General features: G+C 42.0%; 1 protein-coding gene across 3 annotated transcripts in view; it reads left to right on the forward strand.

Moving 5' to 3' along the window:
- LOC102233534 (disco-interacting protein 2 homolog C-like) overlaps positions 1-20,199 on the forward strand; it is a 56,771-nt gene that overhangs the window by 20,661 nt on the left and 15,911 nt on the right. For all 3 annotated transcript variants that reach the window (XM_023326394.1, XM_023326395.1, XM_023326396.1), the window contains 14 exons: positions 276-398; positions 1,355-1,501; positions 2,522-2,641; positions 4,584-4,781; positions 5,673-5,764; positions 6,561-6,671; positions 8,777-8,900; positions 8,973-9,082; positions 10,076-10,178; positions 10,380-10,444; positions 11,311-11,404; positions 11,495-11,614; positions 12,387-12,501; positions 13,237-13,376. In XM_023326394.1, the coding sequence (XP_023182162.1) occupies positions 276-398; positions 1,355-1,501; positions 2,522-2,641; positions 4,584-4,781; positions 5,673-5,764; positions 6,561-6,671; positions 8,777-8,900; positions 8,973-9,082; positions 10,076-10,178; positions 10,380-10,444; positions 11,311-11,404; positions 11,495-11,614; positions 12,387-12,501; positions 13,237-13,376 (1,662 nt within the window). The remainder of the gene's footprint in view (positions 1-275; positions 399-1,354; positions 1,502-2,521; positions 2,642-4,583; positions 4,782-5,672; positions 5,765-6,560; positions 6,672-8,776; positions 8,901-8,972; positions 9,083-10,075; positions 10,179-10,379; positions 10,445-11,310; positions 11,405-11,494; positions 11,615-12,386; positions 12,502-13,236; positions 13,377-20,199) is intronic.

Consider the following 20,199-nt stretch of genomic DNA (forward strand, 5'->3'; position numbering starts at 1 on the left):
TTAGGAAAATACTGAGTATTTATTACAACAGTGTCTTTAGTCAGAGGCTTCCAGGGAACCATTGTAATACAGACTGCTACAGGAGTTCCTTCCTGCCCATAGCCGTCAGCTTCTACAACAGCCTTTTAAAGTACTCAATGAGTTCTAACGTTTTATTTAATGAATAAAGTATTTTAGCCTGGATTTTAGGGTGACTAGAGCTCCATGTCACAGCGTTTGTTCCTGCAGCATCTCGTGTTCTGACCCGGTTCTGACACGGCGCTGTGTTTCTGCAGGAATCGGCCACCTGTCTCTGAAGAGGAAGGGCGCTCTGAGCGTGGCGGAGAACGGCGGCTCTCTGCGGCGGTCCTGTGAGTTTGGATCGGACATGCTGTGGCCGCCGCCTCTGGAGTCGGAGGGTAGGTCCAGACCGGGATCTGAGCGTCCAAATCCGGCTTACGGAATAATTCACACAAAAACGGATCCGAACTTCACAAAGATCAAACCTAAATTTATTTATTTTTACCTTTTATTCAGTAAAACATCTTCAGGGTTCCTACGGTGCTTTACATTTTTTAAATGCTTCATTGTTTTCAACCTTTAATGTGTTTGATAATCAAACTGCTCAGTTTGTAATAAAGTGCAATTTAACATCTGATTAAAAGAACAATTTGAAAACATTGTTTACAGCTAAAGACAGACATTTTTATCACTATCTGTAGTTAAATCAGGCTAAATTTGACTATTTTAGGGAATTACCTAAATTATTTCTGTTCGCTAAATGCCAGAGAATTTAGCAGAAACATTTTTTATAGATTTTTTTGTTGTAATTTTCTTTGTTTTGAAGCATTAATATGAGCAGAAAGTTCATTTAACTTAACATGATTTGTCTGGATTGTTTCAATGTAATGAATATTTATTATACCTAATAACTTATTGATCATCTCAATTTGGTTATTGAAATTGGGACTTTTTTTAAAATTAAATTTGTATTTTGTTTATAGAGTGTGTTACAGAAATGGTTTAAAATATAACATTTTGATATATTTTAGATTACCTTATCCTTCTGTTTAAAAACTTTCCTTGAAAATGTTTTTGATTTAAAATTGAAAAGTGAATGAACCGTGCTGAATATTGATGATTTATGATAATAACTTCATCAGATTTTTATAGCTGTAACTAGATTATGTGACAATGTTTGGAGAAGCTGCTCGCTTCACATCAGTGTTTACATGAACAAAACGCTGAGTCATGAAACAGCAGACTGCTGACCGCGGCAGGATGTGACACAAAGTGACGGTCAGACGGGTCTAATGGAGCGTAGCGCCAACAGGAAGTGGCACTGACTGACTGCTTCCTGTCCGTCTTCCTGCAGAGAACCACTCGGCGCAGCCGGACGTGACGGGATACTCGTCGGACTCGTCCCACTCCCACACCGAGCGGCACCACATGTCCAACATGGGCACCATCGCCAGGAGCACGCAGAAGTACGGCAACGCCGAGCGCATGGAGACCGGCGACGGTGAGCCAAGGCGTGAAGTGGGGGCGGGGTCAGCACCACCAGCAGATCTGTAAACAGGAAGTGGGGGGCGGGGCCAGCACCATCAGCAGATCTGTAAACAGGAAGTGGGGGCGGGGCCAGCACCACCAGCAGATCTGTAAACAGGAAGTTGGGGCGGGGCCAGCACCACCAGCAGATCTGTAAACAGGAAGTGGGGGGCGTGGCCAGCACCATCAGCAGATCTGTAAACAGGAAGTGGGGGGCGGGGCCAGCACCACCAGCAGATCTGTAAACAGGAAGTGGGGAGCGGGGCCAGCACCATCAGCAGATCTGTAAACAGGAAGTGGGGGGCGGGGTCAGCACCACCAGCAGATCTGTAAACAGGAAGTGGGGGGCGAGGCCAATAGAACAAGCAGCATTTTAAACGGGAAGTGCAGAGCACTTCCTTCTTTCCTTCCGTTCTGCTGTTCTTCCTTTTTAGTTCTTTGATTCCTTCCTTCCTCATTTCACGTCCTTCCTTCCTGGTATTTAACCTTTGACCTGAACTGAAATAATGACTCCATAATGAATTTCTGTATTAGCATTTTAGAGTTGCAGTTCTGGATCAGTTGCTGTTTGAGCCTCGTTAGCGTCTTCCAGATGAAATAGTTTCTGATCCTGTGTTTTATGGCCGTTTTGTTACCAGCCGTTTTTTCTGGTCGTTTTGTTTCCAGCTCTGTTTTCCAGCCGTTTTGTTTTGGCTGTATTTTCCAGCTGTTTTCCGTCTGTTTTATTAACAGCCGTTTTGTTTCTGGCTGTGTTTTCTGGTCGTTTGGTTTCTGGCTGTGGTTTTTAGCCGTTTTGTTTCCGGCTGTGTTTTCTGGTCGTTTGGTTTCTGGCTGTGGTTTTTGGCTGTTTTGTTTCCAGCTTTGTTTTCCAGCCGTTTTGTTTCCGGCTGTGTTTTCTGGTCGTTTGGTTTCTGGCTGTGGTTTTTGGCCGTTTTGTTTCCAGCTCTGTTTTCCAGCCGTTTTCAGCCTGCTGTCTCTGCTGGGCTTCATCCAGGTGTTCCAGTCAGCAGTCGGGTGTCGGCTAAGATCCAGCAGCTCGTCAACACGCTGAAGCAGCCCCGCAGGCCGCCGCTGCGCGAGTTCTTCGTCGACGACTTTGATGAGCTTCTGGAGGGTTAGACGCCGCCGTCATGTCTGCATCACTTCCTGCCTGTCGGTCCTCACTCACATTTAACTCTCAGTTCAGCAGCAACACATGCTTCGTTTTCCAGAGGAGTTATTACTAAAAAACGCCTAATTTTATTCCTAACTTCTAACTCTTTCTGACAGAATCCAGACTGATGGAGTTTTGTCAGTTTTGTCTCTCCAGTTGTTCTGCTCCACGTTGAGAGGAAGTTAGCACACTGTTTTCTGTTAAGGCCGAGTCGTGACTCTTAAACCTCTGCACGGTTTTCTAAGAGTTTCTGTGGTGAATAGTTGCCGTGGAAACTGAAGCCACACCGTAGTTTACAGTTATGTCACTGTTAGAACCTTAAAGCCACTGCTGCAGATAAAATAAAAATATAGAAAAATTTAATTCCTTCCTTAGTTCCTTACTAACTTCCTTCCTCATTCCATTTCTTTGATTCCTTTGTTCCTTTTTGTATCCTTTTTTTCTGTTTCCTTTTATATCTTTTGTTCATTCCTTTCCTTCTATGCTTCCTTCCTCCTTTTTTCCGTTTACTTTTTTCCTATCCTTTGTTCTTGTGTTTTTTTCTCTGTCCCTTTGTCTTTTGTTCTTTATGTCCTTTCTCCCTCTATTCCTTCCTTGTTCTATCCTTGCTTCTTTGTCCTCCACTTCTTTCCTTCCTTATTTCATTTCCTTTCATCTGTCCTTTCTTCATTGCTTGTCTGATTAATTTTTCTCCATGTACTTCCTCTTCCCCTTCTCTTATTTTGTTTGTTTTTTTTATTTGTATTTTTTTCTTCATCTATTTCCTTGTTTCCTTCCTTGCTCCCTTATGCCGACCCTCCTTCCTCTTTTTCTCTTCCATCCTTCCTTCCTTGTTTCCTTTAATACTTCCTAGTCTCTCAGACTTATAAAGTTTTCTCACTGTAGAGATTCATAATGAACTTTAATGTTTTACATTTTAAAATGAACATGAAGGAGTCATGTGAGGGAATCCTGTTGGTCACCAAATATTTTGGCAATAAAAACTTTCTGGCAGACCGGTGACAGCTCATAAAGTTTCACTGATGGTTGAAATTAATATCAAACTTTATGGTTGATATTATTTTTTTATATCTTCCTGGAGAATTTTCTGGTTTGTTAATTTCCTTCTAAAAATCCACGATGAATGCTTCTCTATACAGATAATTAAGGTCAGAAAGCCGTAGATGGAGAATAAATGTTTACAGAACCTCTGAGATGAAGATGACCTTTGACCTGAGCCACTCTGAGGCGTAACGCTTGGTTTGCTCAGACTTCACCATCTGTCCTGCTGTCTGTTCATTTTCAGTCAGCAGTCATTTACTTTCTTTACTTCCTATACAAGAAGGATCCAAATACATGAAGCAATTATACAAATTAATCAATTATTGAAATAACCATCAACCAGTTTAGTAATCGATTAATCATTAACTGAAATATCCAGACTCTAGAAAGGCCATTTGCTGAATATTAAGAGTAGATTTTGTACAAAGAATCTATACATTTTAGATTTGATAGAAGAAAAAAATTACTTTTCTGTAAATACGTTTACGGTGTGTTTAATTTGTAAACCGTGAATAATTTCCTCCACTTCAAAATGATGCACTACTTTGTGTTTATCAAATGAAATTCCTGTGAAATCCATTAAAATCTGTGGTTGTAACCTGACTAAAGGAGGTGAATAGTTTCACAGCTCCTGTAACAGTTAACACCTCTGAAGTTTGCATGAAGTCACAGTTTGATGGATTTTCTGCTCATGAACTCGTCCTGCAGCCGCGTGTCAGCAGCAGGTGCAGCGTGTGTTCGGCCTCGCAGCTGCTTCGCCTCGTTGCCGTCGGTTACTGGAGCCATGTTGGTTTTGCAACAGCGAATGCACCAGGAATTAAAACTTTATGACACTCAGAGCATCTCTCTGCTTCCCCTCCAGTCCAGCAGCCGGACCCCAACCAGCCACGGCCGGAGGGGGCGGAGATGATGCCGGTGAGGGGGGAGCCGCTGGGCGTGGTCACTAACTGGCCCCCCTCCCTGGAGGCGGCGCTGCAGCGCTGGGGCACCATCTCCCCCAAAGCGCCCTGCCTCACCAGCCTGGACACAGCGGGGAAACCCCTCTACGTCCTCACATACGGTAAGCAGACGCTCAGCGGGCGTGGCGCTCACATGCACACTGCAAAAACCTGAAATCTAATGCAATATACCTTTAATATACCTGAAATAAGACAAAATTAACTTACAACTAGGGGTGGGCATTTGTCATATTGTTTATCACCTATTGAAAAAAAAATCTTTCATAATAAGAATTTTGATTAATCGTTGTCTTGATAAATTCCAGTTGAAGCTATTTTATGTAACTTTTACAAAAATAGTTTTTATTCCATATTTGTTTAAACTGTCACCAAGTGATGACAGTTTATGAGACAAATAATCTGTAAAAAATTTATCTCCTCCACCTTCTGCTGGAGCTACTAATGCAGTCTGAAGACATGCCCCGACCGAAAACAACCAATCAGAGTCAGGAGGCGGGGCTTATCGCTGCCAATCATCTGCTAGATTTGTTAAAGACGGTCATATCATATTGGATGATCATATCACCCAACCCTACTTATAAGCAACTTTTCAGCCAGGAGTAAGAGCTTATTGTTTAAAGTCAATAATTCCTTAATACTGATGAAAAGTGCAGGTTCTCCAAACCTGGGTTTTGTTTTCTGACCAAACATCTTTAATTTCGCTTCATGTGTCCAAATGTTGCAGCAGCAGCTGGTTGGACTTAATGATCGTCAACTAATCAGGATCATTTAGTCTTAAAAATTGCATAAAGTGTTAAGGGTGTACTTACTTTCTCCCGTGGCTGATTTTCTGTCAGTCTATTAGGAGCTGAATCACCTATAGAAACTGAATCAATCGATGGTGGTCTCTTCCTTTTTTTTAGTGTTTTTTTCACAAGGCAGAGAACAAAGAATCTCATTCTGACTTCCTGTGGACTTTTTCACACTCATATTCTCTGTGCTGCCCCCTGCAGGGAAGCTGTGGTCACGCAGCATCAAGTTGGCCTACAACATTCTCCACAAACTGGGCAGCAAGCAGGAGCCGATGGTGCGGCCGGGCGATCGGGTGAGTCACCTCCGACCCCTCACAGCTTCCTCTTTCTGTCTCCCTACATGAATCAGCCGCTGATCAGACGTCATCCGACATATTGACTTCTATAAAAATACATCTACGATCCGTTCAGCCAGCTCGGCCTGGTGTTCTGTTCCTAAGTAACACTGTCTGTAAAACTAAAAATAAAGCAAATGTGAAACTTAGTGCAGACAGAAACTCATCTGTTCAATCTGACTAAAACAGACTTTTATTTATTAACTTATGAAGTGCAAATGTATTCACATCCTTTAAACCTTTAGACTTCCATTTATTCTGGGATGTTTTGTGGTAAATTTAGCAAGAATCAGAAGAGAAGTGTGGCAGACATGTATATTATTTACAAAATAGAATAGGCCAATCTTTGTCACATTGGGTGAGTGTGCAGATGTTTGATATAGGACTAGGCTTTGACTAGACCATTCCAACACATGCTTTGATCTAAACAATCCATAGTTTCTTCAGTATTTTTGTCTGGTTTCTAGATAGCTCAGTACATTTGAAATAAAACAAAACTTAGAAATAACATGTCAGCAAGATATAGAAGCTTGTTTTAGGTCAATAATTCCTTCATATTGATGAAAAAAGTTCTAATTCCACTGGTAGATTATTTCACTTATAACATGGAAAAAATGTCATAAACAAAATAAAGTTTCACAAAACAAAAATACTTGGTAATATTTTGTGTTTTTGCAGTTTTGCGTTCGTCTGTTTGCGTTGCTGAACCACAGGTTAAACCACGCCTCTCTGCTGTTCTCTGTGTCTCCTGCAGGTGGCGTTGGTGTTTCCTAACAACGACCCAGTAGCCTTCATGGTGGCCTTCTACGGCTGCCTGCTGGCTGAGGTGGTTCCTGTTCCCATCGAGGTGCCGCTGAGTCGCAAAGTAAGTCAGCCAGCCAATCAGAGATGCTCCTTCTTCTTCTTCTTCTTGGGTCTTTGAGTTCCTCGTTTTGCTCCCAGCTGGAGGTCAGGTGATGTGTGACGTTAATCCCCTCCGCCTCGTCCCTGTCAGCGTTTTACCTCTAACCTCCTGCTGGACGTGTTTCTGTCCTGTCGGTGATGATGGGAAAACTACTTCGGATCGTCGGTCTTATCTGTTTTTGGCAACAAGTATTCCTAAGAAGTTAATCCGGTCTGAACAGGGAGCAGCGGGAAGAGAAACATGTGTCTGTACGCCCCCCTCCCCCTCTTTGCCCCTGCTGTTGGGACACGGGGTCATGTAGTTGACCTTTGCGGTGTGAACCGGTCTGAGGTCTGTCTGTCCTCTGACAGCAGCTTCTATCTGGAAACACGTTCGTTCTGCCGGTTTACTGAGCCTCCAGCTGTCAGTTGTGCTTCAGCACACCGAGTCCTCTGCTGTAATCTGGGAGCCAACACCGAGACGTGCTGCCTGTCACGGTTGGCATGGTTACACTCTGATTACTTGCTGCAGTAAGAAAATGTCTTGCTGCGCGCTGTCCACCTCTCTTAACCCCTCCCTCAGCCGGTAGCCTGTGTTTCTGCTGCAAGGTTTAAAATGTTGTTGCAGCTTAAGCATCAGTTTATTTACAAACTTTAGATAAATTAATAACGCACAAATCAGTCTTCTCCTGCTCATGTCCATTTAGTTTTCTTTGAGGTCCGACCTGATGAGTCCAGTTATGATTGATCCTGTTTTAGTCTAAAAGTTTGAAACAAAAGAGAAGAAAATGTCCTGCAGATGTTTTCATGCAACATTTACAATCAGATTTATTGGCTACACTGCAAAAGCACAAGGTCTTGGCAAGTAGTTTTTGTCTAGTTTCTAGTTTGCAGATATCCTAGAACACACAAAAATAACTTATAACTAACTTTTCAGCAAGATAAAGGAGCTTTTTTAAGTCATTAATTCCTTAATATTGTTGGAGAAGTTCTAGTTCCACTGGCAGATTATTTCACTGAGAACATAGAAAAATAAATGTCTTATTATAAGTGGAATAATCTGCACAACTAGACCAAAAATACTTGGTAAGATTTTGTGTTTTTATAGTGTAAGATTGTAGTGCAAACATTAGGTTTGAAACATTTAAATTTAATTTAATTTAATTTAAATAAATTTAATTTATTTAAATTAAATTTAAATAAATAAATAATTTATTTATTTCAATTAAATAAATGTTAATAAATTAACATTTATTTATTTTACAAATAGTGCTCTTCAGTGCTGACTTTTACTTTAAGCATGTCCAGCATGTGTAGGGTCTGCAGAGATGTTAGCTGCTCTTTTTGTGACCCTAAATCTGGATGTAGGGAAGGTCAGCCCCAATGATTCTCTCTGAAGACCTGATTGATGATTTGAGTTTAGCAGAAAATAAAGGAATTTTTAGATTATTCTTGGAACTGGACGGCATGTCCTGGATGACATCATCAGCTGTTAGCTAGCTGCTAATCCTCCTCCTTTGTTTTTGCTGCTCCTCTTTAAATCTGTCTGGCCGTTTGGTTAGAATGACGGATGGTTTGAACTTCCTTCTTTTCAGCTCCTGTGGGATTTGGGGTCGTAGTTCAGGAACTAGTTGAGCTTTTGAGATGCTAATCAGCAGCTCCCAGTTGTGAAACAACACCTTGTTGCCATGGTTACCTGTCATAAAAGCTGTCTGAAAGTAAAAACGTAAGACCACGAATCCTTCCAGCTTCACAGCATCCAAACCCAGAGGGAATAATTGTCCAAATATTTAATGATACAACATGAAAAATGATGAATAAAAGTCTGAAAAAAGAATAAATCAGAGCAAATGTAGTAGAGCTGCTGGAACGTGCCGCCATAAAGAGCAGCGCTGTTCTAGAAATGTTGGAGATTTTACTTTTTATCCTTGCGTGAACTGGAAAACATGTCATATTTTCTGTAGTTGTTCCGGTCTCCAACCGATTGATTGGTACGTCTCTAAAACTATTCAAACCCTTTATCTCACACATGAGTTGTTGATTTAAATGTTTAAATGTCGTTTCCTGCTTCCCTCTGTCGTCCAATAGGATGCCGGCAGCCAGCAGATCGGGTTTTTATTGGGCAGCTGCGGCGTTACCGTGGCGCTGACCAGCGATGCCTGCCATAAGGGTCTTCCAAAGAGCGCAACAGGAGAGATCCCGCAATTCAAAGGTTGGAGTACAGGTCATTAATCATGGCTGACGCTGCGTTCAGCAGGAATTTACATGTTAGCGCCCCCTGCAGGATGGCCCAAGCTGCTGTGGTTTGTAACGGAGTCCAAGCATCTCTCCAAGCCTCCCAGAGACTGGTTCCCGCACATCAAGGACGCAAACAACGACACGGCGTACATAGAGGTGAGCTTCCAGACGGACCCGGATCAGAACCGGCAGTTCCCTGTTTGGATCAGAACCGGCTGTCCTCTGTCAGACGCACTGAAACTTGCATAGCTTCAAGTTTTATAGTTTATGAATTCAATATTTAATCCAACAAAAAAACAAAATAATATTTATTTCCCTAATTCAGTTAAAGAGTGCCACCTTATGCATCTGAAATACACACACAAAGTGACATATTTCAGGTTTATTTATGTCTGATTTTGATGATTTTGCATGACATCTTATGAAAACCTAAACATCAGTTTCTCAGAAAATTACAATATTACATAAAACCAATAATTTTTAAAATAAAACAAAGTCCTGCAATGCCTATGTTATGGCTGACACGATGAAGGGAATCGTCACTGACCCACTCTAAAGAAGGATAAGAAGCTGGCTCTGTTCAAAGAGTGCTACATACATGCTTATCAATGGAAAGTTGAGTGGAAGGAAAAGTGTAATAGAAAAAGCTTTTATTGTTTTAAAATTTCACAGAAGCTCTTGTTATGGAATTCTGTTTATCAACGGGTGATAAATCCCCAAGCAACCCTGTGGAAAGTTTAGTTGAAGAAAGATCTGTGGTGGAAAAAAGATGCACAAACAACAAAAAATAACCACAAATTTTATAGAACTAGGAAGCAAAACCCATTCAAGAGTCTGAGGGAGATTCACAGAACAACATTCACAGATTATTTCACTTAAAACATGGAGAACTGTCTTGCTGTAAATGAAATAATCTGGCAATAGAACTAGTACTAATTAATTACTGACTTAAAACAAGCAAACTTGATTTGGGATGATTTCCAGATTTGAGTAAAACATTTCTGACAGAAGATCTGCAGCAGAATCAAGGACACATTCATCTGTTTTATATTTAAACTGCATGATGTTTCAGATTAAAGCTAAAGATTTTGCTAGCTTCACGCGGAAAGCTCCTGACTGCGATGCTCCATCTGCTGTTTCCCCTGTCAGTATAAAACCTGTAAGGACGGCAGCGTTCTGGGCGTCACGGTAACGAGGATCGCTCTGCTAACACACTGCCAGGCTCTCACCCAGTCCTGCAGCTACACCGAGGGTATCCTCACACACACACACACACACACACACACACACACACGCACACACACACACACACACACACGCACGCACACACACACACACACACACACACACACACACACACACACACACACACACACACACACACACACACACACACACAGCAGGTCGTCCTGCCCTGATGGGGGAGTTAACCCTTTCTCCTCCTCTGATCCAGCTGAAACCATAGTGAACGTCTTGGACTTTAAGAAGGACGTGGGCTTGTGGCACGGCATCCTGACGGTGAGAACACACACCAGACGTTTTTCTGTTCCTTTAATATGTACAGGAAATACTTCCAACGTGAAGCATAATGTGAAAACATCAGTGGTAGTAGTCTTACATTTATATATCCAGACATATATAACAACCAAACCCATATTTAATAGCATCTATTTAATTTTAATTAGAGGGGTTGAACAATCATTGTTTCTTTAAAATTCACCAAAAAACAAAGCTGGCATCAATATAAAACACCAACAATAATTGATTATTGATATTATATATCGTATCCAACAATAATCACTAATAATATGATGATTTGCCCAGTTTTATGTTGGGACAGTCAAACAGTTTTTGACTCCATTTATTAATACAAAAAAGTTTATTCTAGTAGTTCTTAATTTGCATATTTTAAACTTTGATTCCCCCTTAACTTATAAAGATTTTTATTCTTTTCCAGTAATTGTTTAATTTTGGTTTTGTGAAGAATTGGAGCTGTCTGTAGTTTCACTGACAATTAATTTTCATTATTTAGATTTTACAAGTAGTGTTTTCTAAATATCGCATCTTATGAATTACTATTATTGCTCTTTTTTGTAGTATTTTAAATGTCTGTAGTGTAGTTTTTGTAATTATTACCTCAGATTAATGAACAGTAATGTGATGTCATCTGTGACTGACCTGGCTTTGTTAAACAGGTGATATTTTTTGAGCCTTTGCTTTGGACGTACCTGTTGTGTGGCTTCCACTTGAGTTTACTGTCAATAATGACGCCTAGAAATTTGTTTTCACCCCGTCTAGAAGTTTATCTTAGAAATCTTAAATTGGATATTTAGCTAGGAAACAAGCAGAAGCTGGAGTGTGTGTGTGTGTGTGTGTGTTTGCAGAGCGTGATGAACATGATGCATGTGATCAGCGTGCCGTACTCCCTGATGAAGGTCAACCCTCTGTCGTGGATCCAGAAGGTCTGCCAGTACAAAGGTCAGCCTCCTCCTCCGTCGCTCGGCTCTTCTCTCCTTCCTGTCAGTCAGATTAGACGCTAACTTCCTGCATGTGCGCTTCTACCTGCAGCCAAGGTGGCCTGCGTCAAGTCCAGAGATATGCACTGGGCTCTGGTGGCCCACAAGGACCAGAAAGACATCAACCTGAGCTCGCTGCGGATGCTGCTGGTGGCCGACGGTTCCAATCCCTGTAAGCTCCTGCTCAGCTTCTCTGCTGGTGGGAGATGGAGGAACTGTCTGGGGACGTCTGGGTCAGAACAGAACGTCTCTGTGTGGACGTGTCGTACAATAAAGGTTTTCAAGTCTGAAAACCTTTAGGAAAAAAATGGAAATCAGACCAACATCTGGTGAAAAATGAGACGTTTTACTTTACAGGCATGAAATCTGTGATGAGTCTTAAACTAGAGCTGCAGCAACAATTATTTTAGTAAACGATTATTCAGACGATTTATGAGTCTGACAATTAATTGATTATTCTAATAATTAATATTATATGATAGTTGGTTAGTCTGCCAATTAATTGTTTAGTCTGATTAATTGATTATTTTGATGATTAATCAGTTGTCCAATGATTAATCTGATAAAAAAAAGTTTTTTTCTTTACCACTTAGCTTATTTTATGCGATATTAGAAATACATGAAAAAATACAAAAAGGCAAATAATTAAAATCTTTTTTAAAATAAAAAAATAAGCATTTTATTACATAAAATGTAACAGGAGCATAACTTTAAAGTACGCTTCATGATTTGTAGCAAAAGATACCTTCTACAAAATACTTCTAACATCAACATGTGAAAAGTTGTTGATCCAATTAATAACTGGATAACAAAAAATGCTTAATGGATTTTTAAAAATATTTTTGAGATTTTCTGCTGTATCAGCCAGACAAATTGGTGCAGAATGCATCTGGATTTTTTTTTACATGTTATTCTGAGTGTTTGTGGGTGATCCTGTGTTTTAGGGTCCATTTCCTCCTGTGACGCCTTCCTCAACGTGTTTCAGACCAAAGGGCTGAGGGGAGAGGTCATCTGTCCCTGCGCCAGCTCCCCCGAGGCCTTGACGGTCGCCATCAGGAGGTAAACATGCTGCCTCAGCTCTTTTACATGCAGAAATCTGAAAACATGAAGCATGCTTCACATTCCTCCTGCATGCAAACGCAAACACAGACTGAAAACGAAGAGTTTTACAGATTTTGCTCTACAGTTGATCATTTTCAAATAACAATCTGAAAATGTCAGGAAGGTTGCGCTGCAAAAACACAAAATCTTACCAGATGTTATGTTCTAGTTTCTAGTGCAAATATCTTAATACAATTGAAATAAGAATAACAACAACTTAGAAGTAACTTTTCAGCAAGATATCAGAGCTTGTTATGAGTAAATAATTCCTTACAATTGATAAAAAAAGAACTAGTTCCACTGGCAGATTATTTCACTTATAACTTGTTCCTTTTCATTATCATTAAGGAATTATTTATTTAAACAATCTTGCTGAAAAGTTGCTTTTAAGTTAGTTTAGTCTGTTTCCAAATGTCCTAAGATATTTGCACTAGAAACTAGACAAAAACATTTGGAAAGGCTTTGTGTTTTTGCAGTGTGAATAAAATTGTGAACTCCACACTTTTCAGCTTTTTATTTGAACAATGTTTTTAACTTCACAATGAAACATGTTTATGCTCTGATCGGCTGCATTCAACCAGCAGCTTCCTGCAGAGAGTCAGCTGGTGTGTGTGTGTGTGTGTGTGTGTGTGTGTGTGTGTGTGTGTGTGTGTGTGTGTGTGTGTGTGTGTGTGTGTGTGTGTGTGTGTGCAGGCCGGTGGAGGACAGCAGCCAGCCTCCGGGCCGCGGCGTCCTGTCCATGCAGGGTCTGAGCTACGGCGTGGTGCGGGTGGACACGGAGGAGCGTCTGTCTGTCCTCACCGTTCAGGACGTCGGCACCGTCACACCAGGAGGTAACGGCTTCCTGCTGCTCCGTCTGGATTTTTAGGAACGACAGAGAAACGGTTTGAACTCGACTCCGGCGATGTTTCATCTAAATCTGGATTTCCAGCCTCAGGTTGTTTCTGCTGACTGAAGGATAATAAAACTATGTGAGCAGAAAACGGTTTCTTTGGTCCTCAGCCAGAACCAGGACTGTATTTGTGATGGATTGAAATGTGGTTATTTCAGAGGCTGGCTAGTCTGATTTGGCTGAAGCAGTGGTCAAATCCAACCAGCAGGGGGAGTCTAGCGCTTGCGCTAGCTATAGTGAAGAGCACCGGAACTTCCTCCTTAGTTAATAATAACCGTTGGAGCAGAAGCACCGTGTCCAGCTCTTTTATTAAAACACTCCCCTTCTTCAGGGCATTTACATTTGGAGGCACCGCTGGGATGTTGATGGTGAGGCGCTGGAATCCTACAGCAGAGGAGAACGCCCCATATCAACCATCCCATTATCAAAACCCAGGTAGTGGAGAGTGCAGCTACAACAAGGTGACGCCCAGCCAAGAGGACTGTGTATTCTGAGGTGCAGAAAAGCTACTAGGAAACAACAGTTCTGCGGTAACTGGCAAACACTATTCTTCAGCACACTTTACCACTGACGTAGAAGAAGAAAAAAATATATATACATATATGAAAAAAATGGACTCAGAAATGGACAATCTACAGTTTGAGATTAAAGGAGCCCTCTTCCAACTTACCAGTGACCAGCTGAGCGAAATATGTGATTTCCTGGGAATTTCAGGAACAAGCAAAGACAATATTACAGGCAAAAGTCGTAATATTCTTGTTTCAATGATCAGCAAGTATATTGAAAGTGACGAACTGAGACAATTAGAGGATGAAGGAATGTCAGCTTTGCTGAGTTTAATGGACATGATAAAATCAGTGCAGACAGTTGTCAAAAACAGCGCAGCAGAAAAAGAAAATGAGGAGGAGGAGAAATTAAGCAGAGAACTGGAACAACTAAAACTCATAGTTCAACAGAAAGAAACTGAAATGAAAACCCTGGCAAACAAAAATACAAAGGACATTAGAACAGCGTTTGCCCAGGCTTCCCCTGCCCATGAAAACAACCTCCCATGGAGAAAAGAATTTAAGATCTCAGGTCAAATTGGCGACCCTGGACAAAAGGACAGGTTAACATTTTCCAGTTTGGCCCGCCAAATAGACAATGGTCTTAGCAAAGGTTACCCTGAACCAGAGATAGTGGATGCTGTCATTAGGGCAATAGTACCTGGCCTACAACTGCGCAGCTACTTAGAAGGAAAGAGTGACCTGTCCCTTCCCACTCTTAGGAGAATCCTTCGTTCACATTATCAAGAGAGAAGTGCAACTGAGTTATATAAACAACTTACCACAGAAGTGCAGAGCAGCAGAGAGACAGCACAGAATTTTGTGATCAGAGCAATGGACTTGCGCCAAAAAATATTGTTTGCTTCACAAGAGGCTGAGTCTGGCCTTAAGTACGATCCTGCATTAGTGCAAAGCATGTTCATGCACACGGTTCTCACAGGCCTTCAGAGTGATAACATAAAGACTGATCTCCAACCTCACTTGTTGAAATCAAGTACTTCAGATGAGCTGCTCTTAGAGGTTCTCAATACTGCCTCTGCTAATGACAAAGAGAGACAGGATAAGAAGAGAAACACCACACAAAGGTCCACCGGTGTGCACGCAGTTCAGTCTAATGATACAAATAATGAGAGGAGACATGGGGGACACCAAAATGTTGCTGCACTTCCCCCAGATGTGCTGTCTGACCTGAAAGAAATCAAAGCAGATATGGTTTTGCTCAAAGATCTCAAAACTGAAGTTGCACAAATCAGAGAATCCATTTACAACAAAGAAGATAAAACTAAATTACAACCTGATGTGTGTCAAGAAGCAGAATATGGTTTTTCCCACCACAGGGCTTATGCTACTCCACAGCTTGCTCCCTGGAGCACCGAGGGTGCAGCTGCTCATCATCAAAGAGGACCTCTGCAGGAATATCAAGGAACCTATGATCCGAGGTCAATGAGAGGAACTACTCAATTTCAACAGAGATTTGCACCACAAAGATACCCAGTGCCACGCCCCAGACCAAGGTGCCTTGCATGTCAGCAGCAGGGAGAAAATTTCTGCCAGCACTGCTACAGGTGTGGAAGCAGCGAACATTTCCAGGCTGGATGTAGAGGATATCAACGCATGCCCTCCACTGCAAGAGAACACCCTTTAAACGAAGGAAGGTTGCCCCCGAGGGACAGGGAGTAACCATGTGCACCAAAACGTCCCAAAAATGTGCCAATTGTGGAAGAATGGAAGGATCCCAAACGTTTGGACAATGTTCAGTGTGCAAAAGAGTACTTTACTGTTCCAAGGAGTGCCAGGAGAGTCATTGGCCAGAACATAAAGAGTGTAAGCCACCCACAAACACTGAAACAACTGCTGAAAACATACATCTATGCACAACTATGACAGGTAAAAAGAAAAACACACTGTCACAGAAAGACTCTACGTTAGTTGACCTTGTTGGGAAGAAGTGTCTTGTTAGCTGCTATCTACAGCAGAAGAAAACACAGGCGCTCTGGGATACTGGTTCGCAGGTTTCTGCAATTGATGAAGCCTGGAAAGCGGAGAACATCCCAGATGCGAAACTTCGAGATATAGCAGAAATTGTTAACTCAGATGATCCCCTACAACTTGAGGCTGCTAATGGCACAGAAATGCCATACATAGGATGGGTAGAAGTAATGTGTAAACTAGCAGCTGGTCTTGAAGGGTTCTATGTTCCAATGCTTGTTATGAGAGGCAGCCATCTTCCCCGTCCCATAATAGGCTTTAATGTTATTGAACGTATTATTATTAACAGACAGAAACAAATGAACTATGAAGAGACAGAGGAACTTTTAAAAACAGTGAACATGGCTTTCCCAAAACTAAAAAAAGGAAATGAAAAAGCTTTCATTAAAGCAGTGAGTGTGGAGCGAACAAGTGAGTACCTAGTTAACACAGCATGTCAGAGAATGACTGTACCAAGCCGTAGTACCGTCCAAGTAAAATGCAGAATAAATGTCCGACCTTTCAAAGAGGACACAACTCTAGTGTTTGAGCCAGATGAAAACCCACTGTGGCCAGAGGGACTTCAGTTTTGTGACACACTATTTCGAATACACAGAGGTGCACAGCCCAATGTTATCCTTAGTGTACAAAACCCCACTGATCGTGACATTACACTAACAAAAAGAACAGTTATAGGCACAGCACAGTCAGTTACATCTGTGTATCCATTCAGCCTAAACGACGATTCACATTTGTCTGCTTCTGTAAATCAGATTCAGACCCACCATACCAAAGATGACGCTACCAAAGATGACGCTTCCACAGAACCCTGGGATCCACCGATTGATCTCAGTCACCTGAATGAGACTCAAAGACAGATCGTACGTGAGATGTTAAGGGAGGAGTCAGATTCTTTCTCCCTATCAGATAGTGATATTGGCTGTATAGAGAAACTACAGTTAAAAATTAAACTGAAAGATTCTGAACTGGTTGCTCGTACCTACATGTCTGTTCCTAAACCATTGTACGATGAAATGAAGAACCACCTAACTGATTTGATTGTGCAAGGATGGATTGAGAAATCTCACTCATCCTATGCTTCCCCCATTGTTTGTGTCAGGAAAAAGTGTGGTTCGTTGCGTTTGTGCATCGACTACAGAGAACTAAATCGGAAAACTTACCCTGATCGACAGCCAATCCCCAGAGTTCAGGATATTATGGATGGACTTGGTGGAAACACCATGTTCTCACTGCTTGACCAGGGAAAGGCGTACCACCAGGGGTTCATGGCGAAAGACAGTAAGGAGTTGACAGCTTTTGTCACGCCCTGGGGCTTATATCAGTGGGCTAGGATTCCATTTGGGCTTATGAATGCCCCAGCAGCCTTCCAACGATGCATGGAAGAGTGCCTAGAAGGGCTGCGTGACAAAATATGTGTACCATATTTAGATGATACACTAGTTTTTAGTAAAACATTTGAAAGTCATGTTAATGATGTTCGAAACGTTTTGCAAAGACTCAGACAACATGGGATAAAACTAAAACCCAGCAAATGTGAGCTGTTTAAGAATGAAGTCCGTTACCTCGGGAGGATTGTATCAGCCGAGGGAAATAAGATAGATCCTTCTGACACTGCAGCTGTCCAGGTTTTAAAAGACAAAGAACCAAAAACAGTCGGTGAGTTGAGGCAAATTTTAGGACTGTTAAGTTACTACCGTCAGTATATCAAAGATTTCTCCCGCATTGCTGCCCCTCTGTATGATCTAACTAAGGGGCCAGTTAAAGATCAGAACCAGTCGTGCTGTAAGGGGAGGAAGTCACAAAACTGCAGGAATGCAAAAGTAGTGCCATCCCACACTCCAATTGAGTGGACAGACAGTCACCAACAAGTTCTTGAGCAACTGATAAATTGTCTGACTCAGCCACCCATATTGGCATTTCCAGATTTTTCTCTCCCATTCGTTCTTCATACAGACGCATCCAGTAAAGGCCTTGGAGCCGTACTGTATCAAAAACAAAACGGAAAGTTGCGCGTCATTGCATATGGATCGCGAACACTGTCAGCACCAGAAAAAAATTATAATCTTCATTCAGGCAAATTAGAATTTCTTGCTCTTAAATGGGCTATCACAGAGAAATTTTGCGATTATTTATACTATGCCCCCTTTTTCACCGTTTACAGTGACAACAACCCCCTAACTTATGTGTTATCAACTGCAAAGCTGAATGCCACAGGGAGTAGATGGGTTGCAGAGCTCGCCGACTTTAATTTCACAGTTAAATATCGTCCGGGCAAAGAAAACATTGATGCTGATAGCTTGTCTCGGATGCCACTGGATGTAGAGAACTTGATGGCTGAGTGCACAGAGGAGATGTCTTATGATGCTGTAGGAGCGACTGTAATGGCAGTAGAGACACAGTTCGAGCCAAATGCCTCCTGGTCAATGCCTACCTCTATTTGCAGTATGCTAGACACTCAGGGGAACTCTGTTTCATTAGCCCCAGCAGCTATACAACAAGACCAAAAAGATGATTTACTTATTGGGGTGGTGTTGCAGTCCAAATTGTCTGGAGTGAGACCCCCACGACATGAGCTAAACAGGCTTGGGCCACAGGGTCGGTGTTTAGTAAGGGAATGGGATAAATTGGAGTTGGATGAATCTGGGGTGCTTTGGAGAAAGACTGCCCACAGGAAGCAATTGGTTCTTCCAGAACAACACAAAGCAAGGGTCCTAAATGACCTACATGATCAGATGGGCCATCAGGGCACTGATAGGACAGTATCATTGATCAGGGATCGTTTTTTTTGGCCCTACATGCGGCGCGAAATAGAACAGTATGTAATGAGATGTACCTGTCTGAAACAGAAAAGACCTAGCCGTGAGACAAGGGCTCCCCTTGTAAACATAGTCACCACACAGCCCTTTGAACTTGTGTCAGTGGACTTTCTCCATCTAGATAGGTGTAAAGGTGGCTATGAATACATATTAGTGATTGTGGACCATTTCACACGATTCGCACAGGCATACCCTACAACATCAAAATCTGGGAAGACAGTAGCTGACAAAATATTCAATGATTATGCACTAAGATTTGGGTTCCCAGCACGGATCCACCATGACCAAGGTGGCGAGTTTGAAAACCAACTTTTCTCTCAGCTCTCCAAATATTGCAGTATGGCAGGATCAAAGACTTCCCCATACCACCCTCAGGGAAATGGTCAAGTCGAACGCTTTAATCGGACACTGATTCAGATGCTCAAAACCCTCACAGACAGGGACAAGACAAACTGGAAAGACTCTCTGAATAAACTTGTCTTTGCCTACAACTGCACACGCACAGAGGTGACAGGATTCTCACCATTTTATCTGTTATATGGCCGCTCCCCAAAACTACCCATTGACTTGTTGTTCGGTCTACCAGCAGAAACCGGTAACCAGGATCACCATGCTTATGTTGAACAGTGGAAAGAAAGGATGCAGCAGGCGTATGCCATTGCACAAGAAAATGTGCAGAAATCTGCCCAAAGAAACAAAAGAATCTATGATGCAAAAGTAAGGAGCTCAATGTTGTTTCCAGGAGACCGGGTGCTAGTGAGGAATTTGACTCCTCGTGGTGGTCCTGGTAAACTCAGGAATTATTGGGAGGATGTCATACATACCGTTGTTCGCCAAGTGGGAAAAGATGTCCCAGTGTATGAACTAAGACCTGAACATGGGAAAGGAAGATGTAGAACACTTCACAGGAATCACATCTTGCCTTGCGATCACTTACCACTGGAAACTAGGACAAACAGACCTGTAAAGAATAAAAGAAAAGCTACAGCAAAAGAGGACACTAGGGAGGAATGTGAGGAAGAGGACGATGAAGATGATTATTATCCCATGAACTTATTTCATTCATCAATTCAGCCAGCGACATCAGCAAGTGAGGCACCTGTAGCTACACCTGATTCTTCTGAACCAACACCAATGGAGCGCGCATTGGAAGCTCACCAGCTTGACTTTGATTCTGAACATCAGTCAGGAAACCAGGTGATTCAAACTCAACACTCACCTGATACTGGTGCAGCGACATCCATGACCCCAACTGATCACACTTGTTGCTCTTCTGAATGTGAAATGGACATAAGACCACATCGACCACAAAGACTGCGTCGGCCCCCAAAGACACTAAAATATGATAAAATGGGTTCTCCATCGTGTTACAGTATTGCTGCACTTCCCTCTTATGCAAGACTTCCAATTTGGA

Source organism: Xiphophorus maculatus, chromosome 21, assembly GCF_002775205.1.
Source record: "Xiphophorus maculatus strain JP 163 A chromosome 21, X_maculatus-5.0-male, whole genome shotgun sequence".
Taxonomy (NCBI): Eukaryota; Metazoa; Chordata; class Actinopteri; order Cyprinodontiformes; family Poeciliidae; genus Xiphophorus; species Xiphophorus maculatus.